Genomic DNA, 25,910 nt, shown 5'->3' on the forward strand with positions numbered 1-25,910 from the left:
ATAAAAATGGAAAAGTTTTCCCCAGTTTATTAAAAATTTAAACATAAAGTTACCATACCGCCCAGCTATTTTACACCTAGGTATTTATCCAAGAAAAATGAAAACATATGCCCACACAAATACTTGTAGCATTATTCATAATAGCAGCATTATTCATAATAACCCCAAACTGGAAGTAATCCAACTATTCATCAGCTGAGAAAATGGATAAACAAAATGTGATCCACAAAGTGAAATGTTATCAAGCAATCAAGAGGAATGAACTAATGATACACCATGGATGAATGAATCTCATAAACACTATACCACGTGAAAGAAGCCAGACACAAAGACTACATGTTGTATGAACTCATTTATATTAAATTACCAGAAAAGCAGAAAGCAGACAAGTGGTTGCTTGGAGCTAAGTGTGGGAGTTAAGGGTATGCCCATTGACTACAAATGGATACAGGGGAATATTTTAGAGTGATGGAAATATTTTCAAACTGGATTGTGATAGATTTAGTAAATTCTAAAAGTCTGCCAAAAGTTGCTGAATTTTTAAAAATAGGTGAATTTTATGTTGTGTGAGTATATATACCTCACAAAAGCTGTAAAAAATATTTGTGACAGTCACAAACATTTTTTCCATATGTTCTCTTTTTCATATTTGAGGTAAATTTTGGGAGTTGTATAAAAAATAAATATTATCTGGAAATTATTAGGGTAGTATTTCTATAAACAAATTCATTTTCTGATTTATTTTCCTTTATTTTAATAACAATATAGTATTTTGTCTGGATGAAGTGTTAGAGATATCCTTGAATATGAGATTTAAAATGGATTTGGGATTCTCTAATTTATTCTACAGAGGAGAAAAGTAATCCTCAGAGAGGACAAGTGACTCAGGTCAAACACAGTGAAAGGCAAAGTTGATGTCAGAACCCCTCTGTTTGTTCTACAACATATTAAAATGGGATGACTTACTATGGGGTTGTTAGTAGGTGGCTCTTCCTAGAGCCTTGTAAGTCTTGTGACCTACTACTCTGCCTTGTTCATGAGGCCACCTGATCAAACTGTCATGATGGTTTAGCCATTTTCTTCTAGCTTATGGAAGGCTTTTGATGCTGTGAAATCTCAAAATAAGCAGCTGTATATCATCAGCACTGGGTATTTATTAACCAAACAAACTAAAATTCATGAAGATTTGAAACATCTAAACAATGATGGCAAATGAAACCATTTGTTCTAGCTATATCTCTTGTTTTTATTTGTGAGACTGCAAAAATAAATAAGTAAAAGCCAGATTTATTTAAGAAAGTTTTGTTAGTGCTTCACAGTTTTTTATAAGATGGCAAAATTTTCATTTTTATCAAGAGTATTTCTGATTTACTCCCTGGGACAATGATTTCACAGTGGAAATATGTAATCTTGTATGTGGAGGATTTCCTACAGTGCTGATGGAAGTTGTGCATTTTCTGCTTTGTCCGATAAAGTAGTATTTTGATTAAACTTGACTTCTACTTGGTTAGTGAAATTTAATGTATATTGAAATTAGAGTTACTGAGAGGAGGTGGAAAAAAAGGAGTATTGGTCCTTTTGGGAAATTGACCAGTAGAGTGATAATAATCCAAATGACAATTGATCTGTTTTTTGGTACCAGATCATTTTGAGATTGTTAGGACAAGCAATTTTTTAAATGGCACATGTTTAAACTTAACCACTTTTGTATCAGTGAAAATCACTCTTAGACATAGGGAAAGTCTATATTACACTTCGTTGTCAAAAGGTGCCTAGTGTTCCATTAGCTGGGAGTGAGAAGGAAAGATATGCAAGATCTTGAGTATCAGTGACTAGTATTCAGCATTCCAGTGAAGATGAAATCATTATATAGTTTTGTCTGCATTTACTATTAATCATTTATTTAAGTCTTAAAAATTAAGCACCTATTGTAAATAACAGTGTATTGTTTTATTTTTCTGGCAAATAGTATAAGGTAAATAAATAACTGGAAAGAAAAATATGTATAATATAATTTTCCCTTGTTCTCAGAGAAAACTTTATTACAATACAATCAACACTTTAAAATATAGTAATTTAAGAGAGGTGGATACTCTGAAGACATGGGAATATGGAAAAATGTTGATTTTAATAATTACCTGAATAGTGCTCAATGAAAATAACAGCAAAACTACTACTGATGTATGCAATAAAACTGACAAATTTCCAAAACATTATGGTGAGTGCAAGAAGCCTTACATAAGAGTGCGTATCATATGATTCAATTTCACTGAAGTCTAGAACAGGTAAAATTAATCTATGGTTTGGCAAAAATCAGAACAAAACTTGTTTCTGGGAGGATGGGGTGGAAATGGACTGAGAAGAGGCACGAGGAGACTTTCTAGGTGAAGGTAATATTCTAAATCTTGTCTAGGTTTGGGTTACATAGATATATGGCATTTGAAAAACTCAGCCATGTAGAGTTAAGATTTATGTATTTTCTTATATATAAGTTTTACCTCAAAAGAAAAATATACTGAATTCTAGTTAATGATATACCTACTGAAGTGTTGAGTAGTGAAGAATACTGAAGTATAATTTATTTTGAAATCCACTTAAAAATAAGATGGATTGATGGACAGATAGAGAGGTAGATAAATATGATGAAAGAAATATAGTAAGATTTACATCATTGTCTCTGGGTGGTGACTCTTGGATGTGCACTGCACAATTCTTGAAATACTTCTCTGTTTGAAATTTTTTGTAATAAAACGTTAGCTCATCGTACTTCTAAGTCTTTAAATAGATTGGTTAAAGGCCTATAAAGACCTATAACTGATGCTAGAAGTCAGAGAAATTTTCCAAATATTATTAAACATCTTACCTTATGAGTCTCCAGAATTTATTCTGGAAAACTCTAATTCACAGTTTGTTCACAGATCAAAATATATGTAAAATTCTCGTCATAGGAAATTTAATAACTTGGTGACTGAGGTCTTTTTTTTCTCTGATACTGTATATCTGTAAATCTCTTTCAAAAGAAATTGGGCCTATGAATTTTATTTTTGATGCACTGAATTTTCAAAGAATAATGGTTCTTAAAGCTGAGTATGCATTGGAATTACCCAGTTTGCTAAAATACAGATTGTTGCCTCCATCCCAAAGTTTCTGATTCAAGAGGTCTGGAGTGGAGTCTGAGAAATTGTACTTCTAACAAGTTCCCAAGGTGATGCTGATGCTCTAAGGGGGGAGGGGGTGAGTCTTTGAAGAATCCTGGCCTGGAGCCTATTCTACCTTCCATCAGGAGCATCAATTACCATCGCTCCTTACTTTACATAGCAAGGGAATGTAAGCAGATCAACTCCAGTGTTTTCATGAAAAATCAGAAAAAGAACAAAAAGAAGAGAAATGGATTTTGTTAAGTCTCTTAGCCTGTATGATTTCTTCTTTTTATTTTATATATATTTAAAAATAATAAGAATATACCAATTATCTAAAGTGGTAGAAGTATTACAAAGTACTTTGAGATCTACTTCCCTACTTGCATTTGGCATATTTTCATGTAGTAAAAACAATTTTTGTGACTAGCTTAACAAAGCTAAGGGGACACTTTCTTTGTACATCCTTTATCTGTCTTCCATCAGATTTAGAGTTCCTCTGTTATAGCCACATGGTACTAATTGTAGGAATGATGCTGTACTGAAATCATTGACTTACCCATCTGCCTAATTTACTAGACTGCCTAATCTTTGTGATGTAACAGATCATATTTGAATTGGTATAACTAATGCCTAGTATCTAGTAGCGAATGAATAAAGTGAAAGCAGATGAATGGATATACACATTTCCCAAGGCAAATGCAGAATTTATTTAGATTTTGTTGTTTGAAGTTAACCATGTCACTGCCCCCCTTCCCTTCTAGCAAATATGTAGTTGTTGGTTGCACATGGTTGTCCCCCACCCTCAACATGCTCCTGTCTTTAAAGCGTAATTTTAGGAGAATTAGATTGAAGGTATGTCTCAGGATGAGATTTTTCCCGAAGAATGAAAGGCTGTTGACTTAGAGGGTAATCTATGAAAAGTAATTTTCCTGCTTGGCTGTTGGTTGGGTTACAAGGTAGGTAATGAAATTATTGCTCCTTTGGTAAAAGTATTAGTCCTGCCAAGTGGTGCTGAAATGTCAACATCAGCAGGTTCAGTCTGTCTCATTCAGTCATCCAAAGTCACCAGATGGTGAAGTATTGGCCTGAGGAATCAGGGCACTGGGAATTGTGACCACGGTGGAAACTGTGGTTGTTTTAGCTGAAATGGAACTCACACAAACAGCTGGGCAAACAGAAATAAAGTGCTCCATTAGGAAGAAAACATTTTCCCTCTCAGATTTCTAGCAAAATGTCATTTCTTTCTAAATTCAATGGCAAACATTCTCCAGGTATTTGGTAACCATAATATCCTAATGAAAAGTTAACTAGTTGACACCTGGGAGTTATGGCTCAATGGCAATTGTTTGGGTGTGGCTTTATAAAGGGAGCTCTTCAGGTAAACTGGGACTTTTTATTTCCTGACCTCTGAAAGCACGTGTTGCATGCAGGAACATGTCTTCCAGTGCAAACTCCCCACGAGGCATTGGAGAGAGAACATGCTGTTCTGCTTGCACTAGAGCAGCGATCACAAAATGCTGTAGGTTGAGGTTTCTGCTCACGTTGATCGTGTATGTGTAAAGTCAAGTTCAGAGTTTCTTTAAGGGCCCCCATTCCCACTCTGGCAGCTGTTCATGTGGCTTATGGGACTTTTACCCAACTTTTTTCTGCACTTTTTAAAAAATGACATTTTTTCTGTAGATTTATAAAAGTCTCATTTTATATATAATCTAACCTGTTTTCATCAGGATTTTCCCCGTCTGTTTTTAGATTTGAGTTAAAACACAAGTGGGGATGCCTTCTGTTCATCTCTAAAGCTGGGTGCTATTAATTCACCATTTCCCGAATGCCCCAAATCTTTTAAACTGTTGTTCTTATTTAGATTTCTGATTCATCACCTGAATTGTGTATATTGAGTGAAGCAATTTCATTTGTACATTAGAAAGCACAATGTCCAAAATATTTGTGGCTGAGTTCCCATCTTTACATAAGGCATCCTGCCACCCATATCCCTTATTACCAGTGTCAGCAGGATCAGAAGGCAGGGAAGATAGAAATCAAAGGCATGAAGTAAGAAGGGTGGGCAGGAGCAGCCTGAGGCCTATGGGGAGAGTTTAGAGAATTTCAAGTTAGTTACCCTTATCAAATCACCCATTTTCATAAGTAGCAACTATTTCCGCATGGTTTTTGTGAGTGTGGTTAATGTATAGGGCTATAAATAAAAGATGGTTTGAATGATGCCATTTAGAGTTTTGCAATGCCCAATTCAAACAACTGTCAGTGGCGTCCCTGTTTCTGGAAGACATGTGGTAGAGCTACTACATGTTTACTGTACACTAACTCTTTGCAAGCTGTCATTAATTCTCCATTGGGCCTTGGTAGAACTTCATTCCCAAAGAATTGGGAAGAGAGTGATAGAGAATCTGTGGATTTTGAGAAGGAATTCCCGTCTGGGAGCCAGAGAGCCTGGATACCATGAGATATATGGGATTAATAATAGATGGAATACAATAAATTGGAATTTTAAAAAGGATTTTTCTAGGAATTACTTTGTGAGTGCTTTTAATTATAATTCTGTATATATACCACCATGACAAAGCAATTGTCTGGCATGCCATCATGTCACTGCAGAATGGGCCATGCCTTTCTTTATCTTCATAACCACTTTGCACAGACTCTCTTCTAATGGAATGTTGTACAAGCATCTTGCTGTTACGGCACCGGTGGAAGTAGTTTTTATAATGTCTAATTGTTTTTAATTGATTGAAACATTTAGTCTTTATTCTCCTTAAAATATTTAACTAAAACTCTCATGCTCTTTCTGCTATGGAAAGTTTCCACTCATATCACTGGCTTTCAGTTTGTTGTTGTTTTTGGTAAGAAAAGCCATGCTATATCGACTACAGACAACACATTTCTATTTAAGGATCAGAAACAACTGAAGATTCTTGTATAATTGACTTTGGCCACTCCCTTCATACTGTGGCTGCCACAGGAAAATTAATGAATCTCCATATGGTTATTTTTCCCCTTCTAACACATTTCCTTGGATCATGGTACCAGGACAGGGAGTCCTTTGAGTACTAGGCCTGTTATATGATCTCTTTTGGCTCTCTAAGAATTAAAGCATATGTTAAATTATTGCCAAGTCCTATGTTAAAATTATGGTTTGTATAACTTAACATCACAGTTCAATTAAATACAATTTATGCCATCAAACATGGTTTTTGGAAGCTTTTGAATGCGTTGCTGGACAGTAACTGCCCTGCTTAATACATAAACTGAAGATGTGACCATAAAGGCATCGGAATATTTTCCACCTGCAATCCATTGTGTAAGAGGAATATAGAAAACATTTGAAACTTTGAACTGTCAGTTCTGGGAAGATAATAATGCCTAAAAAGGACTTGCTAATTTTATATATGTACCATTTGTTGAATGTGAATAATAATATCAGGTACTATTAAAACTAATTTCACCAGTTGCTGTAATGGCAAGAGGATTGAATGACCTTCCATCGGAGGAAAGCCTTTCATCTCTGAGAAAGGCCTACTACTCAGCGATGAGGAAGGTCCTGCCCATGCTAAGTGGCATGATCTCACACCAGACAAGAGATTCAGCCATGTTGAATTACATAAGTAATTTGTCTTGTTTTGTAGCTGGTCCTACCTCATTGTATGGGTTAGCCATAATGTGTTTATCCCTTTAACTATTGACAGACATTTGGGCTATTTCCAGTTTGGTGCTGCTTTGAGTATCTGCATACAAGTCTTAGCATGGCATTATTTTTCATGTTTTCTCAAAAAATACCTAGGAATGAAACTGATAGGTTATTTGGTAGCTGTCCAACAGTTTTCACAAGTGGTCACACCACTTAACATTCACATTAAATATGTATGAGGGCTCCAATTATTTCAAACCCTGCCTAACACTTGTTATTGACAGTCTTAATTTTATCCATTCTTGGGTATGTGGTATCTTACTGTGATTTTAACTTGCATTTCCTAGAAGACTAATGATGTTGACCAGGAGTTGGTAAATTATGACCTGGTGGACAAATCCAGCCAACTGCCAATTTTTACAAGTATAGTTGACCCTTGAGCAATATGGGTTTAAACTGCACTGGTCCACTTATACACAGATTTTTTTTTTTTGATAAATACAGTACTGTAAATGTATTTTCTCTTCCTTATGATTTTCTTAACATTTTCTTTTCTCTAGCTAACTTTATTGTAAGAATACAAATATAGAATACATATCACAGACAAAATACGTGTTAATTGACTCTGTTATCAGTAAAGCTTCCAGTCAGTAGTAGGCTATAAGTAGTTAAGTTTTGGGGAGTCAAAAGTTATATGCAGACTTTTGTCTGTTTGGCGGGCCAATGTCTCAACCCCCACATTGTTCAAGGGTCAACTATATAGTTTTATTGAAACACAGACATGTGATTTAATGCTACTGGGCATGTATTTACTTTTAAAAATTAAAAGAGGATTAATCCTAATTTGATTTTGAAAGACTTTTTTTTCTTTTAGTATTTCACAACACCCTTTTGAACTATTTAGAGATACCCTAGGATGTTACAAAAAGAGGATTAGAAACAACTGTCCTAGATCCAAAGTTCTACTTTACCAACGTGCAATCTTTTCCTCAGCCATAATGGTGGTGTTTTCCTGGAACGATCACATTTTTTATTTTGTCTCACTCTTGATTGGTCTAGGCTTTATTTCTTACAAGATACAATAAAATGTTTTTCTAGTAGTTTTATTACTCCATACTCCTGGACTTTTCTGGGCCACATATCTGCCATTTTGCTTATAAATGTTTTCCTAGTTAAGCTCATATCATGCTATATTATTTTTCTGTTAACTCTACCTTATGGCATTCACCAGAAGTTTTCATACTAACATTGAAAGAGAACTGTCATCACATTACTAGTGTTCCAAACCATTAAACTAGAATTAGGATGAAGAATAACTTATCAAAGATTAAAAATTATTATAGGATGCATGGAGATATACCCTAAAATATCAGGGGAAATTATCCAGTCGTGTAAAATTGAATACTAGTCCAAACATTCATTTGAAGGAATGCTTGACAAACTTAATCAGATTGAAAGGGCAAAAATTGCTTAACCTTTTTGCTGAGCACTGAAAAGACCAATGGTGTAATAATTGAGTGGGTGGAGGGGTGTAGAGAAGACAAACAGAAGATAGAGGGAATCCATACCGGGTGACAATGTGAGCATGGGTCAAAGTGCACTGCAGGATGTGAGAAGGTTATACTGGCCAAAAAGAAGTAAGACATGTTGAGAAGTAATAAAGGAAGAAGTATTGTGTGCCAGGATAATGAAGGGACTTGAATTTCGAGCTTCAAATAAGCAATTGGGATGATAGTCTCAGAATATGAAGTTTGTGATGCTGCTTTGAGGTATGATTTGTCTGTGTACATCTTTCTCTCTTTTTCAAGACTTTTAAAAGTTTAGCTCCAGAGGGTAGTATGAATTAGAATTTTGGAGAAAGTAGGTCAGCTAGATGCCAATTCATTAAAAAAGTTACATGATGTTGATGTATTTGCTGACATAAATCATGAACGAAAGGGACAAAGACTGGAGTCATGAAAATTCCCATGTGGAGGAAATGAGAACACTTCTGCTTTTGTTGGTCAGTAATTCTGTTTACAGCCTTCCTTTTTCCTCACTTGGTGCCATGATCCTTTCCACTTTCTAAGTGGAAGAGTAATGTGGTACATCAGGCCAAAATCTATGAGCAAAGGTCTAATATGATGATGCTGTGACTCTTGGCTCTTAGGGTACTTAGGCTGCACTCATGTTTGACTAAGATTCCTTATTCTCTGCTTCCCAAGAAGGGGTTGGAAACAGGCCAGCTGTGTTTTAATTTACTCTGGGACCTAATAACATTCGAAGGTAGTGGAGTGACTCTAGGGTTAATCTAGGCACCTAACTAAGAAGGGAAAAATTAGACAAAATCTATGTTATAGCTAAAGTATAAACCCCCTCATCAAAAGCTAATGAAGTTGGGACAAAACATTAGCAGCTGGCATCAATTTGAGCATTAGGGTCTGGGGGGTTGGCTACACCTTACTCTACTGGCTAATGATGACGTTCTCAATAAAAACAGAGCAGGGGTGTGCCTGGGTGGCTCAGTTGGTTAAGCATCTTCCTTCAGCTCAGGTCACGATCCCAGGGTCGTGGGATCGAGCCCCACACTGGGCTCCTTGCTTAGCAGGGAGCCTGCTTCTCGCTCTCCCTCTGCCTGCCGCTCCCCATGCTTGTGTGCACACACGCTCTCTCTCTCTCAAATAAATAAATAAAATCTTTAAAACAGTTTTTAAAAAAATAAATAAAAACAGAGCAAGAAGTACAGCTTGGTGTGAACTGAGATCCAGTTTTGACCTTGCACTTAACTTGCAGAGTGACAGAACTGGCTGCCCTCAGGTTCATTGTTTGTGATATGAGAGAATTGCACTAGGTGAGCTAGACTAGATGAATCTTCCTTGGACTTGGATAAACCACCCAATATCTCTGGATTTCAATTTTGCCAGAAACGTAGGAATAGCAATTTGAGAATCTAGAAGTTTATGGAAATTTCATCAAATTCTTGGAAGTATAAAGAACTGTGTACATACCTGGAAATAGTAGTACTGGCAGCTGAGGTAAGACAGTGGTTCCCACAACTTGGTATCCAAGAAGGGGCTATCTGTACTTTTTTAAAGGCCTATTGGAATCCTTTTATGTAGCAATATTCAGGCAGGCCAGGCTAATTTGGACTGGAATAGTATAAATTTAGTGTGATGACTTCGGAAAGCCATGCTTTTCAGAGGTACTGACTGGTATTAATGCAATATAAATCTTTGAATCATGAGAAATCAAATGTGGATTACTAAATTAATAAATGCCATCTTTCCAATGGGTAAAATATTCTAAAAATATTAAATCTCTTTAGAATAAAGAAAGAAAACAATTGAGATCTACAATCTCGTATCTAAAACTCTTGGGGTCAGACATGTTTTAGAATTCAGAAAATCTTTGGATTTTAGAAATGTATTAGGTTGTCTAGACCTCTTCAGTGGAGGCGTGGCTAGCACCCCTTAATTAAACGTTAATATTCCTACAATTAAACATGTGAATAATTACACAGACTATTCAGTGAGATTTGAGAAATACTTAGTGGCCTCATATGGTTCAGATTGGGTTTTGTTACCAAATTAGTTTAATATGAATTTACAAAAAATCTTACAAAGCCGTCTTGGGTTTCTGTCTTGTGGCTAAAATGTAATGGATGGCCTTCATTAAGTAACCAATTATTGAGCAATTACTATGTGCCAGCTTTAAGGCAGTGCCATTTGCATAATCTTTGTAAACAACCCATCAAAGTGGACATGGTTATCCAGTATTCATAATTTACAAATCAAGAAATTCAGGGTGTAGTATGTTCAGTGAGTAGCCAGAGGCCCCACTGATAATTAAGTTACAGAGCTGGCATTTGAACTCCGCTCCTTCTGGTCCCAAAGACAAAAGACAATGTTGTTTACTCACTGTTTGGTCAAGACTTCTGGTTAGGGTGATAATCTGCCCCTGTTGCCTACATAGTTAAAAAAAAAAAAAAAGCCTTGAAAATTTATGTTTTCTCTCCTCATTCTGCACAGTCTCTCTAGGAAAGTTCATTCAATGGTTATCTAGACACTGATGACGTCCAGATGGATCTGTGTTCTAGTCCTGAGCATCACACTTGATTATTCAACTTCCCATGGGTCATCTCCATGTAGTTGTCTCATTGACCCTGTGGGCCCCAAATAGATCTAAAGATCTTTCTCCTCCATTTATCAACTCTCTCAGAACTCCCTATTCTCCCTAAGCTGACCCCCCCAACCCGTGTCCCTTTGTTTCCAACTCTACATATCAATTTCTGTCTTTTGGGGATACAGCTGGAGGGCAGCATTGATGAGGCTGGGGTTTTCAAAGTGCAGTAGTTAAATTTACTAATAAGAATTTCAGATCCTTTGAACATTCCCAGACAATATATATTCAATGAAGGTTTTGACTATTGGATAACCAAAATAGCCTTAAATCCCATCTACCTGCTCAATAATAAATTACCAAATATTAAGCCCTGAGATTTTACTTTGTGTTCTATACTGCTTTCTGTGTTATGTAGTTTGGGTTTTCAGATCTCAAAATTACCCGTGCTTTAGCAGTTTGGGTGTATGTGTTGGAATATTGAGTAGCTAAGTAGATACCATGCTTTCTAATAACAATACCTCTAGCAACTAACCTTTGCCCCAAATTTGCCCTGGGATGCTAAAGTGGTAAAATAACAGCCCTGTATTTTGTGTTCCCATCTTTAGGTAAAAGGCCAAGCCTGAAAGTCCACATCAATACCACAAGCGACTCTATCCTCTTGAAGTTCCTACGTCCAAATCCAAATGTAAAACTAGAAGGTTTTCTCCTGGGATATGGCAGCAACTTGTCACCAAACCAGTACTTCCCTCTTCCAGCGGAAGGGAAGTTCACGGAGGCTGTGGTCGGTAAGATGTTTGGGTTTCAGGCGTGGGAAGAAGAGAGGTAACAAGTAATGGGTACCTCGTGAACTATAAATCTTGAAGGCAAGCACGCTGTCTTCTACATCTCAGCCAAACCAAATGCCAAAGTTACAAATCATTTACATAACTGTTGTAACCTAGATAGCGCAGTGCTTTGTGTGGAAACAATACAGAATGCAAACTCGCAGGTACCACAGAGATAATCACCTTCGTTGCCATTATCCTTACAATCCTTGACCAGAATTTAAATTGCCTAAGGAAAAGTAAGCTAAAGTGCCTGGTTTAGATCTCTGTAACATAGCCTGTTTATTTGGATTACTTTTTCTCCCTGTTTTTTTTTTTTTAAGATTTTATTTGTTTATTTGACAGAGAGAGAGACAGCGAGAGTGGGAGAGGGAGAAGCAGGCTTCCCGCGGAGCTGGGAGCCCGATGCAGGGCTGGATGAGGGGCTTGGTGACCTGAGCCCAAGGCAGACTTAACTGACTGAACCACCCAGGCACCCCATCCCTGTTCTGTCTTTACATTCTTCTGGTGGAAAATAACTTCATGAGAAGCTACCTTTAAAAAAGAAAAGAAAATATATTACATTTTTTAAAATTTAAAAAGATTAAAAAATTAAAAGCTTTTGCAGGTATGATAAAATTTTACATTTCTTTGGAAATGGTTTTAATCCCATTAACAATGTAATTTGAGGATGTAAGCATCTTTAGGCCTTGTTCAGAAAAATTATTTGCAAAAATAAAACGTTTTTTTTTTAAGGATAATATTTTTGAAAAGGGGATCATCTATTATGAATGCCTTCAAAGGCTTTCTGATGTCTCAGATGAGATTTGTATTTTGCTCCACTGCTAGGATTATTGCTGAAGAGCCTTTCCATGAAGTTGCCATGTTTAACCCCGTTACTTGCACTATCATAGATCACATCCAGCATTCATGCATATAAGCAGGGAACATTTGAAGAGAAATATATTTTGTCCTGCAGCCCCTTGTTCCTCATAGAGAAGTCTGTTGTACTCTAAAATCAGACAGGAGACTAACATTATTAATTAAACATCTAGACTAGATTTTACCTAAGATAATTGTTTTAAAACAAACACATTAGTTTGTTGCCAAAAAAATTTTGAGAATTACGCACTTTTGACCAATGTTAAAACACCAACCCTAACCATGTAAACCAAAGAATTTGAAATTTTGCAAATATTCCCCCACCACATTCACTCTTTACTACAAAAAGTGCCTGGAAGCTATATACTCACCCCACACACAGAGGCAGGTCCACTGCTCCTTTATTTATTGAGCATCAGAAGTAATACTTTATTTATGATAGTTTTTCCCCTTGGTTATTTCGATTGAGAATTTAGTCAATTGTAAACTTCCTTTCCATCGGAGGTGAAAAGTGTTCAATCTTAAAGGGCTAGAAGTCATATTGCTAGTGAAAAATGTGTGCAGAAAAGGAAAGAAAAATTCTGGTATAAATATACCAAGGTTTCAGTAGCTCAGTGATGAGGGATAATCAGATGGACCCAGCACACTTTTATTTACTTACTGTTGTTATCCTTTAATTTTTTTTATTATGGAAAGTTCAAATGTCTAAGGAGAGAAAATATTCCAATGACCCTCATGTTTCATCATGCAACTTGAAAACAGATCACTGTTTTGTTGATCCTGTTCCATGTATTCTTCATACACACAATTTTTTATTACAGGATTTTAAAGCTTAACTGGATACCGTATTTTTAAGTCTGCGAACACTTCAGTATGCATCTCTAACAGATGAGAAATATTTTGAGTAATGCCATGCCTTTATCACGTTATAATAATAATCCTACCATATCATTTGATACCTAGCCCATATTTAAGTTTCTCTGCTGATCCTAAAAATGCTTTCTTCGAGTTGTTTCTTTCTTGCATCAGGATCCAAACAAGGTATCCATGTTACATTTGGTTATTATGTCTCAAGTCTCTTTTGTCCTATAACAATTCTCTCTTTCCTCCCTTCTTAAATGTCACTGATTTGCTGGAATACTTGGCTCATACATCCTGGTCCACATTCTGCATTTGACTGGTTGCTTCCATTCTGTAATTTTTAACTGGTTCCTCTCTGTCCTCTATTACCCATGAAAAAATACGTAGATTTGGAAGCTGTGCTAAATTTGGATTCAGCTTATTGGGGGAAAGAATACTTTATAGATGGCACTATGTATTTCCTAACAACTCACGAAAAGAGACACATAAATGGCTGATGTCATGCTCAGTGATGTTAAGACTGTTTGGTGTGTTTAGGTGATCTCGGGCAGATCCCTCCATGATAAAATTCACCATCAAATTATCACTTAATAGCTTACGCATCTATTGCTGATTATTGCCCAGATCCACTGCTGATTATTTCCCAGATCCATTATTTTATACAGGGCTTCTAAAATGGTAATTTTTATATTCTAGATACATTCTAGACACAGTCTAGATATAATCTAATTCTATCATTCTGCCTTTTTTAGCTGAAATTCTACAATAAAGAGTTTATTTTTTAAAATTTTCCTTACATAGAATTTTAGGAAGGTTGGGATAAATTCTCATTGTAATAAATTGGTGCTCTGATAGTCTCTGGTGGTGACCTATAATATTGTTTTATGATCAATAAGAGTGCATTGATTTTTACATATCTAATGAGGCTTAATCAATATTTCATGTACCCAACCCTTATGATTCTTCTCACTGTCTAGCCTGCATAGGGTTGACTGTTTACCTTGGTTCGCTATTAACCTGAATTTCTTGAAGTCAGGGTTTATGTTATTCTTTGTTTATTCATAGCAAATGATTTACATTGAGTAAATAGGCAGTAAATAATTGTGGCGCTGAATTAAATTGACTCAAGTCTGTGTAGAATATTTTGGCTGAAGGAGGCCAGGAGAGATTGTCTTGTCTAGGCCCTTGTCATCAGGCAAGTATATATCTAAGCCATCCAGGGTAGATAAAATACATCGCTGTGTATCTTAAAGTTATCTCTAGGGACAGAGATTCCAAAACTTCTCCTGGAAGGCTATTCCAAGTAGACTTTTAAAAACTCTTACCTCATCCTTTAGATAAATGTGTTCTTTTTATAATTTCCTTTCTCTTCTAGTATTCCAGTGGAAGAGGAAAAAAAAATTCCTCTCACATCTTTCCTTTTCCATCTTTCTTTATGCCAAAGAATCTGTGTGTTTCTACTTTTATTACTTCAAAATGGACTTGCATTTCCAAGTTAAATTATTCTTCGGTTGCTTTAGTTTATTATTTATAGTCTTTCTTAATGACTGTTTTATATTAATTGCTCCTAATTGATTAAGCAGCTATTAATTTTTGATTGTTGCTATAACAAATTACCACGAATTTGGTGGCTTAAAACATCACAGATTTATTATCTTACAGTTCTGTATGTCAGAGGCCCAACCGGCTCTCTCTGGGCTAACATCAAGGTGTGGGCAGGGTTACATACTCCCCTGGAGGCTCTGAGAGAAAAATCTGTTTCCTTGCTTTTTGCAGCTTCTAGAGGCTGCCACATTCCCCTTCCACATTCAAGCCAACAAGAGTGAGTCAAGTGTTTCTCATTACACATCGTTCTGAATTCATCTTCTGCCTCCCCCTTCTACTTCAAAAGATCCTCGTGACTATATTGAACCCAGCTGGATAATCCAGGATGCTCTCCCTATTTTAAGATCAGCTGATTAGCAACCGTATTTATATCTGTAACTAATTCTCCTTTGTCATGGTACCAAACATATTTATAGGTTCTTGGGATTAGGATTTGAGCTATCTTTGAGGAACCATTATACTGAGTGCCACAAACTATACACTTGAAATTTGTGTCTCAATTCTCTCTCCCAGTTTACCAGTATGATCTCAAGTCTCAATTCTGTTCATCTGTAAAATAGCAATAATGTCTATTTTTCACAGATGCGCTGTGGGTGCATTTGTGAATTCATGATTATCAAGTGATGAGTTGAAATCCCTTGAGTGCAAGCTACTCTACGATAGCAAAGAATTATTCCTTTTTGAAAAAAATCATCACTTAAAGCCTCTCCTCTTACTTTCTTCTGTAATAAGATAGTAGTTCAGTTGCACTAAAGTAGACCCAGACAGAGTAACTTATTTTCATTTTCTAAACAATATTAAATGCCACATTGTGACACATTTCACCTGTATATGTTTAAAAGATTTCCACCATTGAAATGAGAAGCTGTTGATCATTCAGAAATATTCAAGTTAGCATTTAGTGACTGGTGGACTAAAACTTTCTTCCTGAGTAATCACTTGTTAAGTATTTCTGTATTTATTTTAATATTGGTCTATCTATTGAAAGAGGCATTTTCAAAAGTTACATACTGGTCTTACATATAAAACTGAAAAAAATATTCCCTCTTGCTATTTTGGAAAATATGATTCATATAGAATTTCTGCAAAAAACTTATTTCAGCAATATCTTCTAAAATTTTAGTAGATTAATTGGAGCAGTAGAAAAAGTACTATTATCCCAGGTGACTATGAATGATTATTAATGGCCATGAGAGTCTTGCAATGATGTGATAAAACATGATTCCTATTTAGTAGATCTAGGTTCCTATATCATTTTTTTAAACCCATACCATGAATATTCTCATTTCTGGTTTATGCATCCAGCCATTGCTTTGTTACTTTTAAATTCAGCTGTTGGTAATTTTGCAAATGTCCAATAAAGTAAAACAGAATTTTTTGACTTTGAATCTTTATAGACTCACACCTTATGATGTTCACTTGACATCTAAAAAGACTTTAATCAGTATCACCTGGGCAGGAAAGAGTTATAGTCCATCAATTATGTAGTGCAAGTTAAGGAGTTATTTTAGTATCCTTACTGCAAGAAAAGCTTGAATTGAAGATAAATCATATAGTTATCACTACCACAAAATCTGACTAAAGAGTTAGTCTTCCTAGCAGGTGTTAGGACTCAAAGGGATTTAAGAGGGCAAATTTCTTGTCCTGTTCTCACAACTGCTAACTCTCACACTTACTGCTCTAATAGGGCGAGCTCCTCGCCCGAAGCCAGGGGTCCCTCGGCCGCTCTCCCGAGTCGCCATCTTCCTGCTGGTTCCTTAGAGTGATTTCTGAGCTTGCTAGGAGGAGGGCACGGTACTAACTGCTCTGTAGATGGCCTGCACTGGAAGGAGCCTGGCCCAGAATGCTAACATGTGCATTCTAGGACAGATCCACCTCTACCCACAGAAGCAGCATGATGTGGGTTAAGAGTATGTATGTACTTTTGAGCCAGTCAGACCTGGGTTCAAATTCAATACAACTAACGACGGAAATTTTTGGGTAAGTCATGTAACTTCTCTGCTTCATTTCTTTCATGTAAAATACAGAATAATCTTTCAGGAGGGTTGTGAAGATTATGAATAAAATCTAATATAAACCCTAGTACAGAGTAGTAGGTTTTATAAATTTTGTCAATTGCTTTTATAATATGCTGAGTGGTCTTGGATAATTTATCTAACCTTTCTGAGGTTTGTCTCAGTTGCTAATAACAAGTGGGGCTCAATCACCACTAAAGTTCTGGTCTGCTCTAAGATTTAGTGCTAGGTTGAAAACCTTGGTCTAAGTGTGGGTCCTGTGGTTTTGTTTTCTGTTTTGTTTTATTTGGGGGCGGGGGCAGTCAGGAAAATTGTAGAGGTATAATTTTTTGACAAAGCTGTCAGTAACTAAAAAGATGTTACCAAACTCATCTCTTTATCATACCTAATGTTTCCTTAGAAGGGACAATTCCCAACATAAACTAAAGAAGCAGCAAAATTTTAAGACTATGACACAGTACCCTCAATACACACATTTCTCTCCCATAGTCATGATCATCTTTTAATCATTAAGGGGCATTTCCTGTTTTGTGTCCATTGCGGAATTGAGTTTTCACATGACTCAAAGAATTCCATAGCTGTGGCCTCTAAAGGAGAATGAGCTGAATCCTGAAAAGATAGAGCTGAAAGGATTTTTCATCACTAAATTTCAGTTTTCCACTGTCTTAATCTAGTGAAGCAATTCTTAACAAGAGCATGGTAAGAATTTTGACCTATTAAATACAGATAAAAATAAAAGCATGACACTGTTTCAGTTACTAAACATGGTAGTTTTCTCAGCGAGTTTAAGTCAAAATTTAATCATCAGTTTCTTATTCTGAAATGTCTCACTTTTATATCATGGGGAAAATTGATTCTAAAAATTTGAATAAATTATTTATAATGATCCAGAACAATATATATTGTATGTCTAAAATGCAATTTATAGGGCGCCTGGGTGGCTCAGTTGGTTAAGTGACTGCCTTCGGCTCAGGTCATGATCCTGGGGTCCTGGGATCGAGTCCCGCATCAGGCTCCCTGCTCCTTGGGAGCCTGCTTCTCCCTCTGCTTCTCTCTCTCTCTCTCTCTCTCTCCCTCTCCCTCTCCCTCTCTCTCTCCCTCTGTCTCTCATGAATAAATAAGTAAAATCTTTAAAAAAAAATAAAATGCAATTTATATTCCCGTAGATTATGAGTATCCCCTAAAGACTGTTTTTTTAAATTTAGATGTAATTGACAAATTAGTTTCAGGTGTAAAACATAATGATTTGGTATTGTATATACTGAGAAATTATCACAAGAAGTCTAGTTAACATCTGTCACCATACATACTTACAAAATTTTTTTTTCTTGTGAAGATTTTTAAGATCTCAATCAACTTTCAAATATGCAGTACATTATTATTAACTATAGTCACCATGCTGGACATTGTATTCCCATGACTTGTTTATTTTATAACTGGAAGTTTGTTGTACCCTTTGACCCCTTTCACTCACTTGGTCCCCCTTTGTCCCCCCAGCCACCACCTCTCTGTATCTATGAACTTGGTTTTGTTTTTGTTTGAGATATATCTAAACATATAAATGAGATCATACAGTGTTTGTTTTTTCTGTGTAACTTCACATAATGCCTCCAAGGTCCATCCACATTGTTGGAAATGGCAAAATTTCATTCTTTTTTATGGCTGGATAATATTCTTATGAGAGTGTGTGTGTGTATCCATCCACTGATGGACACTTAGACTTATGCCATGTTTTAGATCCTGTAAAGAATGCTGCAGTGAGTGTAGGGATGCACAGATCTTTTTGAGTTAGTGTTTTCATTTTCTTCAGATGAATACCCAGAAGTGGAATTGCTGGATCATATGGTAGTTCTATTTTTAATGTTTTGAGGAACCTCCATCTTATTTTCCACAGTGACTGCACTGATTTATGTTCTCACCAATGGTGCACGAGGGTTCCTTTTTCTCCATATCCTCACCAATACTTGTTATTTCTCACCTTTTTGATGCTAGCCATTCTGACTGGTGTGAGGTGATCTCTCATTATAGTTTGGATTTGCATTTCCCTCCTGATTGGTGATGCTGAGCATCTAATCATGTGTCTGTTGGCCTTCTGTTTATCTTTTTTTGAAAAATACCCGTTGTTGTCCTCTGCCATTTTTAATTGGGTTGTCTGTTTTTGCTGCTGTGTTAGGAGCTATTTATATATTTTGGTTATTAACCTCTTATCAGATACATGACTTACAAATATTTTCTCCCATTTAGTAGGTTGCCCTTTCATTTTGTTGATGGTTTCCTTTGTTTTTAGTTTGAGATAGTCCATTTGTTTACTTTTGCTTTTGTTGCCTTTGCTTTTGGCATCAAATCCAAAAAATCATTGCCAAGACAAAAGTCATAGAGCTTACTGCCTATATTTACTTCTAGGAGTTTTATGGTTTCAGGGTTTATGTTCAAGTCTTTAATCCATTTGAGTTAATTTTTGTGAGATAGTGTGCAAGTTTCATTCTTTTTTGCATGTGGCTCTCCAGTTTTCTCAACACCACTTATTGAAGAGGTTATCCCTTCTCCATTATGTATTCTTCACTCCTCTGTCATAAATTAATTGACTGTGTATGTGTGGGTTTATTTTGGGGTTGTGATTTTGTTGCACTGATTTATGTGTGTATTTATGCCACTACCATACTGTTTTGCTTACTATAGCTTTGTAATGTAGTTTGAAATAAGCGTGCATGATACCTCTAGCTTTGTTCTTCTTTCTCAAGATTGTTTTAGCTATTTGGGGTCTTCTGTGGTTCCACACAAATTTTACAATTGTTCTACCCCCCTACACGTTTACCCTTAGTTTTTACATTTGTATAGAAAGTGAGAGGAAATGCATAATTTTTTTCTTTCAGCATTGCAAACTTCCGAATTTCAGTGGTTTTCTTCAGCAGCTTTTTCATAAAAATGTCTAAGCCTGCTCTACTCATTTTTATGGAAGTGGGATGAAATGTAAGGTAATGGGGATTGCCATTTATTACATTGAAGAGTAAATATATCACCCTAATGACAAAAAGAAATGAATTTTTATTGTAAGTGTCCCAAGGAAGGTGGTAGTGGATTCACTGAAAAAAAATAGCTGGAAGTGGAGGTTGGGAATAATTGAAGAATTATAGAGGGAATTAATTAGCTTGACAAGTCGTGAAAGAGGAGCAGGATAAACTAAAGGCAGGAAAAGATGAAGTGGCAGCCATGGCAACCAGCTCAGTCCCTCTCTCCCTTGACAGAATATTCAAGGATTAATGATCTTTAACAAGAGGGTGTGAGGGGAGACAGCAAGATAGCAGCCAGCAATGAATACAAGGCAGTCCCCAAATGCATATTGGGGACGCTAATTATGCCAGAGTAGTCTTATTAGTTCACTTTTACACATAAGGAACTGGATCTCCAAGAGTTTTAAGTAAACTTTGTGAAGTTCCTTACTCAGCTAGTAAGTGGCAGGTCCAAGGTTTGAACCCAGGAAGTCTGGCTCTAGAAACTGAGCTCTGAAACACTCTACTGGCTCTAAAACTTTGGGCACTTTATCTGTTCTTCTACAATAGACAGTTCATAAGCCCCTGATATGTTGCTTCTATAATGTCTTTCCAAACAGGGAAAAAAGGTCATATGTTCTGGAAGGAGCCATCGGCCACCTAACGAATTAAGTTAAATAAATTAAATGAGTTAAAATACGTAAAGCACCTACTGTGTCCTTAAAACTTGTTCTCCCCCACCCGTTCCACCACCATCACCATCTCTGTTTGTTATGAGCTCCCCGTCTGTTAAGCCCTACCTCCTCTGCTCCCTGCTTGGCCATTTCTGGCCAAGGCAGTCAACAATTATGTCCCTCTCTATGTATATCCTAAAGCTGAGTATTTTCTTTTACCATCATTCTTAATAAATGGCTATTTGTTCTTATTTTTGTGGGTCTTGTGTTCTCCTATGCTCTATCCAGATAGAAAACCCCTACGAGCTAAGGACACCCTAGAGGGTTTCCGTTTTTACCTCCAGTGTTGTCACAGTGAATGAAGGAATGAATGGCAGAGAGGCAAGGGAGAGAGACCCAGGAAGTCTGAAGCAGTGGTAGGTCACATTTAAGATGGATTTTCCTCTTTTGTTTAGAACTGTTTTCAGAATGTCCTCTTAATTCCTTCTCTGTAAATCGTTTTCCCACTTGGGGACCATTTGGCTTTGAATCTTCAAGATTAATCCAAAATTTTCATTAAAAAAATAGGAATCTCACAATCACTTGATTTTCTTCCGAGGTTCAAAATTTAGCAGAGCTTAAGTAAGCTTCAAAAGAGATTTTTAAAGAAATTGGCCTAGCGGGTATCAATTTCTTAATAAATGATTATGCCATTATTTAAATAATTCGCCATGAGTTGACACCAGAAAGGCCTGGTTTCATAATAGATGACCATCTCACCGTGTTTTGATACAGATAACACCTTTTCAAAGTTCTGTTTTTCTCTTGGATTCAACTATAATGTTTTCATGGTCTTCCTGACCTCACCAAATAATAAACTGTTTCCAAATTTATCTTCTCTTGGAAATAAAATAAATTTATAATATTTCAATATAAAGCATGACAGTTTTTTTCATATGTATTGCACAGCTCACTGAGACCAAAATCTAACTTTAAAAAAATTCATTCCTAATTATATCGAAAGGGGTTCCCCAACATAGCTTATGACCCTTTGGTCATGGACCAAAACAAAAGTATACTCTATCCCAGATTTGTTGCCAGAGGCTTGCTGTTAGAATACCTTCAAAGGAAAGACAGCTGCTGGGAGAAGGATTAATTGGAGGGTTATGTGGGAATAGGTATACAAGATCATGTGTAGACTTCAAAATTTCCTTTAGTTTTAGGAATACATCTCACAGTTAAGGAATACAATTGAATCCCAGTCTCCTAATGGCCCACTTATTTCCTTACAAGTTTTCCTTTCCCTGGGCATTTAATGCCTGGCACTTAACAATCATACTTGAAGTGTTATGTCGTGCAGGCCAGCGTTTGGTTATATTGTTTTGGATTGTTCCCTGTTTTTGTTTGTTTTGTTTTGTCTTCATTTGTGTCCTCTTTGACCAGCTACATAGCGAATTCCTTGGGGCCAGAGCTGAGTCTTACCTTCCCTCATGTACTCCAAAATCAGCGTCAATAGATCTCTGGGTATAGGAGCTGACTACCCAGAGTTTGATTGCAGGTTTACGGGAGAGGCTTCCAGTCAACAAAATAAAACATCTCTATTTGTCCATAGTGGTAATCTCTGGGAGGAAAAAAAAAAAGCAAGTATCCAACTGGGTTAATGCATTGGCCCTACACTATTTATTAGGCACAGTTATTGCTTACACCTGTTGTTCTGACACAATTAATACTCCTCCCCTTTCTCTCAAGTGTCCCAGTTCAGTTAAAAATTATATGCTTAATATATACTTGAGAGAAAGCCTTGAACTCTTAGAATGGACCCCAAGTCTTTCACCATCTGATTCCAAGCTGGTAGCCTCGCCTTCTCTCCTGCAACTGGGGACACTCCTCAATGAGAAAAGAGGAAGAAAATCAAGAAGTTCACTACAGGTTTGGCTCTGATGAATTCCATTCAGAAGGCTGGGCGCAGAGAGGTTGCTCATCAAATGCCAGAGTAGACTTTCTCACCAACCTGTCTACTGATGATTTAATGTTGTTGAGCACCTATAATGTGCTGGGCCAAGAGCTTCACAGAGGTTACATCTTCACAGCTACCGTGGGAAGCACAAGTTATTAAAATCCTCATCTTCCCAATGAAGACAGTAAATCCCAGAGGAGTTGAGAAATCTCTAAGTGGCAGCCTGGCTCCAGAGCCTGTGCCTTTATTTGATCACCATGCCGTCATACTTTCCCCATGGCACATGAGTATTGTGTCCTTTGAACCCTATGTAAAAACCCCTCTTGTGGGGATTATTCTTGACCCCCTCCCCCTACGTGGTGATGTGATGTCGACTAAAGGGTTTAAAAAGAAAGAAACAGGCCTGCTGGATTTGAAGGCTTTGGCTTTTTACCTGATAGCTAATGTGACCTAGCTTTTATTATTTAGATGAAAACTATCCAAACGAAGTCCTGATTTTTTTATAGTACTTCCTGTAGAGATAATAACGGAGTGATAAACTCACTGGAAAATGTGCGCACTACAGGCTCCCCTTCAAAAGCAAGCCCTTGCCAAACCTTAGACCGGTTTGCAGACAACACCCTATACTGAATTTCTCTGTGGGGTGCACATACAAAACACAGGCAAGGAAAAAAACCACAGGCAATAAAGTCAACAATTTTAATGTCTAACAGGTCTGCTAAACTGGAAAAGGATGTGGACTGGCTGTAGGGGCAAGTGGGTAAGAGAAATCGTTTATTAAATACTTGTTTCCAGTGTCTGGGAGATAATTTGTCAGAGCTGGAAAGTAAGGCAGGGTTATCTTGGGGTGGTGGCTGAATGAGTTACTGCAGACTGGATGCCAGGACCGCAGGAAATTAAGAGCGACCTGGTTCATCACAGTTGGGGTCAGTATGTGGGGATAGTTGAGGTCAGGTCAGGACTGGCTTTGTGGGCATGTGAGCAGTGCACTCAGAAGGGCCCTGCATTAGAAGTTGAATGCTTTGCTGTTGTGCTTTCTTTGTGAGGTCAGATGAGCCGGAGGTGCCTGGGTTCCTGTGTGCCCATCTCCCAGCCCCTCCTCTGGTTTGGTTCGAAGCCTGGTCTCCTCGTGCTCCTGCTGCTAGGCCTTCCTCTCCCCACCCAGACTCAGGGCCTACTGCTGCCCTTTGCCTTCAGGAGAGACTTGGGGGTGAAAGCAGGGAGGTTTTGGTGTGCACACCCCCTTGGTGACGTCCGGTAGGACGTGGCTGCAGCAGTCTTTGCACGAGCTGGCACTGCCTCGTGCATTCATGGGGCTCTTCGGCAGGTGCAAGCCCCTCTCCTACCCCTGTTGAGATACACAGTCCGTCTCCGTTCAGAGATTGCAATCCTGTGGTGTCCGTGGGTTGGGATGGTAGGCCTGTGGGAAGGGGAGATTGACTTTTCAGCCCTGGGGGCGGGGGCGGGGTGAGGTGGGAAGTAATTGGCTTCGATCCTGCTGCTGACCCTGATGGGAGAGGGTTCCATGCAGTCAGGCTTCTGGAGAAGGGAGAGTCTGCACTCACCTGCAGGTGCAACATTAAATACACAATACATACCGTGACAAGTTGAGACAGAGACTGTGGAAGAAGGAAAATGTTTTATACTTTGTCCTTAATGTCACTTTACCCCCAGCTTATAAAAATAGGGGTTTCATCTTCTGATTGTTATTGTTTTTATTATTTGCATTGACTGGGCCTGCGGAGAATGTAGCTGGCGCTGGCTGACATGTGTGTTTTCCACACATCGCCTGCCCGATCCTCACTGAAATTAAAACTCTCAGAAAAAGTTTCCAGCAATGTCTTCTTCCATGGAATGGGCCTTTGAAATGTCAGTCTGGAAAAGGATGCATTTTTCCTACAAGACTGTTTCAGTAAGCTGTGAGGAGTGCAGGACTGTAGCGGAGACTCTAGGAGTACACATTATTGTGTTTAGGAAAAGGCCTCTTTCCCCCTCCTACCCCTTCAGTCCACCCCTTCCTTCCCTACATCCTCCCTTCCAACCACAGCTCCATTCTCCTTTCCCACCATGCTCTGTGCACTACTCTCGTAAGGGGCTGCTTCTCCTTGCTGCCATCAAACAAGTCTGAACAACAGCTCCTGGAGCAAACGCCCCAGTGGAAGCTGTCAGCTCCCTTCAGAACGAATCTTTGACTGAATATTCTAGAAACCCGCCGCTGGAGGCTGTTCCTAGTCCTTTTTTGCATTAGCAGTTGTGCTGTGGTGCCATTCAGCCCTTACTGTTGCTCTAGCCTGTTTGGGGGGTAGGGCCTGAGAGTAGCCAGACCTCTGAGACCCAGGGGCATAGCAGAACGTCCTGTCAAAATGGGGATTGGTTCAGTATTCAACTGATTTTGTAATGGAAATAATTACTGAACAGTGTAGGATTTGCTTTAAATTTTTCAGGTGGAAGAAGGATAATTCTTACATACAAACCACATATTAATTATAAGCAAAAACTTCAAAGAAAATAGTTCTACAGATAGGTTTATCAGAGAGTAATTCAGTGATTACGGTTTACTAGCTTTAAGAAAAAAATGATTTGCTTTTCCTATATCCCAAACCTCTAATCATGTTTTCCTTTCTTCTTGAAAAGCCTCTGTTCCTCCGTCTTTACTCTCACCCCAGGCTATAATGGCATGGAGGAACATACTCATTATTCTTTCAGAAAACATTTGTGGTGTAATTACTGTTTCCATGTTTAAAAGTACAGAAATGAACAAAACATGGACTGAGTCTGGGCTAGATTCAATGTCATGCTCAGCCTACCACATCATCCACAGGGGCTTAGAAACACTCCAAAAGTCAGAGGGCTTTTAGTAATTTGTGATGATTCATAATTCTACAGACTTTCATTTTTATGTGCAACTAAGGACAAAGTGTTAGTAATCTAACTGATTTATTAAAAATTACTAAACTTTTCATAGTTAAATTAGTAAATTTCGTGCACTCCTGACATGACTTGTAACTACTCTGTCTTCTATTTGGACTTCTGGCTGCCATGAAGCTTTGCAAAACCACGAGTTTGCACGTACCTAAGCAGACATTGCTCTTTCCCCAATTTTCTAGAAAAATGCCCCATCAGAGTTTTTCCGGAAGGGACACTGAACTTTCTGAAAGGGTATCGGTGATGTTCCTGAGTTGGTAGCGTCTGTCAATTGCTGCTTTTCTGACTTTTTAATATGTCATTACTTTAGGGTCCCTTGATGGTATTTTGTGGTGAGG

The 25,910-nt window shown here is 37.6% G+C and overlaps 1 protein-coding gene across 13 annotated transcripts in view; it reads left to right on the top strand.

Moving 5' to 3' along the window:
• Positions 1-25,910, top strand: part of LOC113916108 (ABI family member 3 binding protein) — a 239,687-nt gene that overhangs the window by 48,314 nt on the left and 165,463 nt on the right. For all 13 annotated transcript variants that reach the window (XM_035722968.1, XM_027581964.2, XM_027581976.2 and 10 more), the window contains exon 2: positions 11,487-11,666. In XM_035722968.1, coding sequence (XP_035578861.1) covers positions 11,487-11,666 — 180 coding nt within the window. The remainder of the gene's footprint in view (positions 1-11,486; positions 11,667-25,910) is intronic.

Source organism: Zalophus californianus, chromosome 1 (genome assembly GCF_009762305.2).
Source record: "Zalophus californianus isolate mZalCal1 chromosome 1, mZalCal1.pri.v2, whole genome shotgun sequence".
NCBI classification, from domain to species: domain Eukaryota; kingdom Metazoa; phylum Chordata; class Mammalia; order Carnivora; family Otariidae; genus Zalophus; species Zalophus californianus.